The sequence below is a fragment of the Galendromus occidentalis genome, unplaced genomic scaffold, assembly GCF_000255335.2.
Source record: "Galendromus occidentalis unplaced genomic scaffold, Mocc_1.1 scf7180000077176, whole genome shotgun sequence".
Classification (NCBI taxonomy): Eukaryota; Metazoa; Arthropoda; class Arachnida; order Mesostigmata; family Phytoseiidae; genus Galendromus; species Galendromus occidentalis.
Window position 1 is genome coordinate 1 of NW_003805164.1, and position 3,957 is coordinate 3,957.

General features: G+C 46.7%; 1 protein-coding gene across 1 annotated transcript; it reads left to right on the forward strand.

Annotated features, from left to right (window-relative positions):
- Window positions 1–2,484: 2,484 nt before the first annotated feature.
- Window positions 2,485–3,849, forward strand: LOC108863978 (uncharacterized; the record flags this gene model as incomplete). Its single annotated transcript, XM_018638786.1, has 2 exons — window positions 2,485–2,999; window positions 3,309–3,849. Coding segments are annotated over exons 1-2 (1,056 nt in total), but the record flags the coding sequence as incomplete, so codon positions are not given.
- Window positions 3,850–3,957: the final 108 nt, after the last annotated feature.

Genomic DNA, 3,957 nt, shown 5'->3' on the forward strand with positions numbered 1-3,957 from the left:
CGGCAAACGAGATTCGAATATTCAAATCTCGACGTGAAACTCAAACAGTCAATTCAAAATTCCGAACACCGTACATTGAGATTCGCCGTGTGATCGTCGCGCGCGTATCGTGGACGTGAACGATGAATTTTAACGTGCCAAAACGAGCGTCTGTCAACCCGAACTTCAGACGGAAGCGATCATGGAACAGCGAATCATGGACAAGAAACCAAAAGAAACGAGCACGGCATGACGGGGCGAGAACGAATCCGCACATTGCTTGTACGCATGCCGTGGGCTCCGAGATCTGCAACTTCTCCGTTAAGTTCTGCCTCTCTTGTCCACATTCCACATACCTCTGTCTTATATTTTCGAATAAAAGCTTATTCTGAGCCCACAACTCCCTCACATCCGCATCTTAACAGAACATCTTCTGAGATTCTACAGTGTCGAATCTCAGCCTTCCGGAAAAATGGACTTAGCGCGGTTTGCAGTCCAACGCGTCATATATAAGAAGAAACCATATATTGGAAAACTCCAACCATTTGGCATGAAATGCTATGTGAGAAAACAACAGCCGAAACTGCGAAAGTTTGAGCGTCGAGGCGATCCGGGTAGACTCGTTGGATACCTAGATCATGGCCTCGGATATAGAATCTGGTTGCCAGAAACTCAGACGATCATCAACACCAAGGACGTTGTCTTTGAAAAGTCAACATTGTTTGCACACAATGAGGACTCAGAAGGACACACACTTTTAGAACACGAAGATGAACAAGAAAACACTGAAGTTGACCATGAAAATGAAACACAGCCCCTACTCAACACTGAATCAGAAGAAACTTCTGATGCAGCCACGCAATCGCCAGTACCAACACGCAATTTACGTCCACGTGAACACATTCGCCGTCCATCAAGATACTTGGCAGACGCAAACAATCTAAACACAGAAAACGAACAATGCCACACGGACAGTGAAGATGATGATCCGTCAGTGTTTCAGTCGAAGGCAAGGACGCGTAACGATGAAAATGGTTCGTATCAGCCCGCCTCATACAAAGATGCAATGAGCAGCCCAGAAAAAGAAAAATGGCAAGAAGCCATTCGAAAGGAATTAAAATCCATGGAAGACTTGAAAGTGTGGAAGTTAACTGAGCTGCCGCCAGGCAGAAAAGCAATAGATTCAAGATGGATCTTCAAGATCAAAGTAAATCCACAAGACGGTACCAAAATCTATAAGGCGCGTTTAGTATCGCGCGGATTCTTGCAGCAAGAAATGTGGACTTCAGCCCTGATCGGATCTTTTCTCCGGTCGCAAGACTTGAGGGCGTCCGCTGTGTCTTAAGCATTGCAGCTGAGGAGAGGCTGTATCTCCATCAATTTGACGTCAAAACGGCCTTTCTCAATGCTGAGCTTAATGACGAAATTTACATGAAACAACCGGAAGGAAGGGATGATGGATCAAAGAAAGTCTGGAGACTCCTACGTGCCATCTATGACCTCCGTCAGTCACCTTTCGAGTTCAGCCAGAAATTCAAGTCCATTCTTCTGAAGAAGGGTCTGAGTCAGAGCAAGACTGACCCTTGCATTTTCTATCGAGATGGGGCAGAGAGAATCATCGTTTGCATCTACGTAGACGATGGCCCGTGCGCAGGAATAACGAAGAAGATCGTATTATAACAACAAAAATACAGGAACGACCACTCTCGAGAACTTCCGAGAATTGATCAGATCAGTTCTCTATATGACCTGTGGCTGCCGCATCGACGTGGCATTCGCCACTTCATATCTCAGTCGTTTCCTAGATAAATGTACACCTGAGCATCTGGAAGCAGGAAAGAGGATACTCCGATACCTGAAGTCATGCCCATCACTCGGCATCACATATAAAAGCAACTCTGACGAAGGAACAGTGGTATTCTCTGACGCAGACCACGGCTCAAACATTGAGGACAGAAAGTCGACGTCGGGAACACTGATCATGAGACAGTCAGGACCAGTCGTGTGGAACACGACAAGGCTGTTGGGATAAATGAGTGCTACTGACTAATTGCTCCAAGTATTTCACTGGTAATAGCGTTCTTTCGGTTCCGCTTGTTAATCACCGCGTTGCTTATGTTTCACCAGAGCAATTTGATGTAATTGGATGAAATTGGATATAATGATCGTCAGTGTTCTTTTGTCTAAAATAGCCCTTTGCCTCCCTATATAAGCTGTCTGAAATAAAGTGTTAAACACAGATCAGTCTGTCACCCGCATCCAGTTGCCTTGTTATTCCAGAGACCTGCTTCCCTAGACTTCACCCGCTCCGCTGCTGCTCCAATCACCGTGCTACCCAACTTCAATTCATCCGAACTGAGCCCCTGCCGACTGAAACCCACTCAGTGTGCTCAATACAGGACAACTCCTAACAGGGTTTTGCCAACATTCGTTATCAGCACGATGCTCAAAAAGGACTCAGTTTGCTCTGCAACAGCGAGGTGAGTGATAGACCTCAACTCTAGAATGCCACCGCAAGAGACTACAGCGATTACGCTGAACGTCGACGGAAACGATGCCCCGAAGATACGGTTCAACCCTGCGCTCGTCCTCCGAGATGATGGCGCCAACTACCTCACGTGGAAGACTCTTGTACCTGGACTCATGCAAGCAGAAACATACGCGTGGGAAGTCATCACCGAGAAGATCGTACCAGATGAAGATGCTACAAAGAACGCTAAGTACATCACTGGAAACCGTAACGCTCGCACTGTCTTTTTCAACATCGTCAACCCAAACATCATACTCGAACTCTTCTATGGTGACTCTGAGACAGTCAGTGCCGTCGTCATGTGGACCAAAATCAAGGATCACTTCCTTCACTCCACTGGTGTGTTCAAACAACAAGCGCTGGACACTTGGCTCAACTACGAATACAACGAATCCCTCAGCGCTCAAGAAAACATTCAACGCTACAAGTCCATAACCTACGGCCTGACTGAAGTCGGAGAATCACTGAGCACATCTGTTCTAGCGACAAGGTTAGTAGGCTCACTACCTAATACCTGGTCCTCCTTCAAGCAATCCTGGACTTCCAGACCAAGCACTGATCAGGATCTGGAAACACTCTATGGGCTCATAAAGAATGAGGTTCGACGTCAGAAGACTGAAAACGGAGACGTGAATGATGTGACCGTCCTCATGGCAAGGACACACATAACTAAGAAAAGACGGCGACCATCCAGGCAACAGTTTCAAAGGCAACTCACCAACTCCCGGAGAATGCAGTCCTACTCCAGAACCACGGAGTTAAGATGCTGGACTTGCAACGGAGTTGGGCATTCCTCCAGGTTCTGCACCAAGAAAAGACCTCAGAAGAGAGCACCGAAAGGCAAACAAGAAGGAAAACCTGAGGCGAACGTGGCAAGAGTTTTTCTGACCGAAAACTCTAAAGAAACAAAGGGAAGTAAATCTGATGGCCGAGTCCATTTCATTGTTGACTCAGGCAGTTCTCACCACGTTCTCAATGACCGGAGTTTCTTCACTGATCTCGACCCTGTGCCGTCATCTCGAGAAGTCAAGCTCGGCAACAACAGTATCCTGACAGCACACGGATCCGGTGTTGCATTGCTGACTGTACGACGCAGAAACAAATCGGTGAATATCAAACTTCGAGATGCTCTATACGTCCCGGACATGAATACTAATTTGATATCTGTCAGCAAATTGACAGAATGTGGCTACAAAGTCTCTATGAATCCTGAGAGGACCCTGATCTCAACCGGTCAAGGTAGGGCAGTCGCTGAATGTAAAGAAGGACTTTATATTCTCGACATCGACAAAGGTGAACCCAAGTGTCTGCAGACCACAAGCTATAGCTCCAAAGCCACGGTAAGCTTAAAAGCTGTTCACGAAGCCCTTGCGCACTTGAATAAAAAGAAGATTGAAGACACCTTGAACCGAGAAGGAATCGAATATGATGACGACTTCCTCAACTGT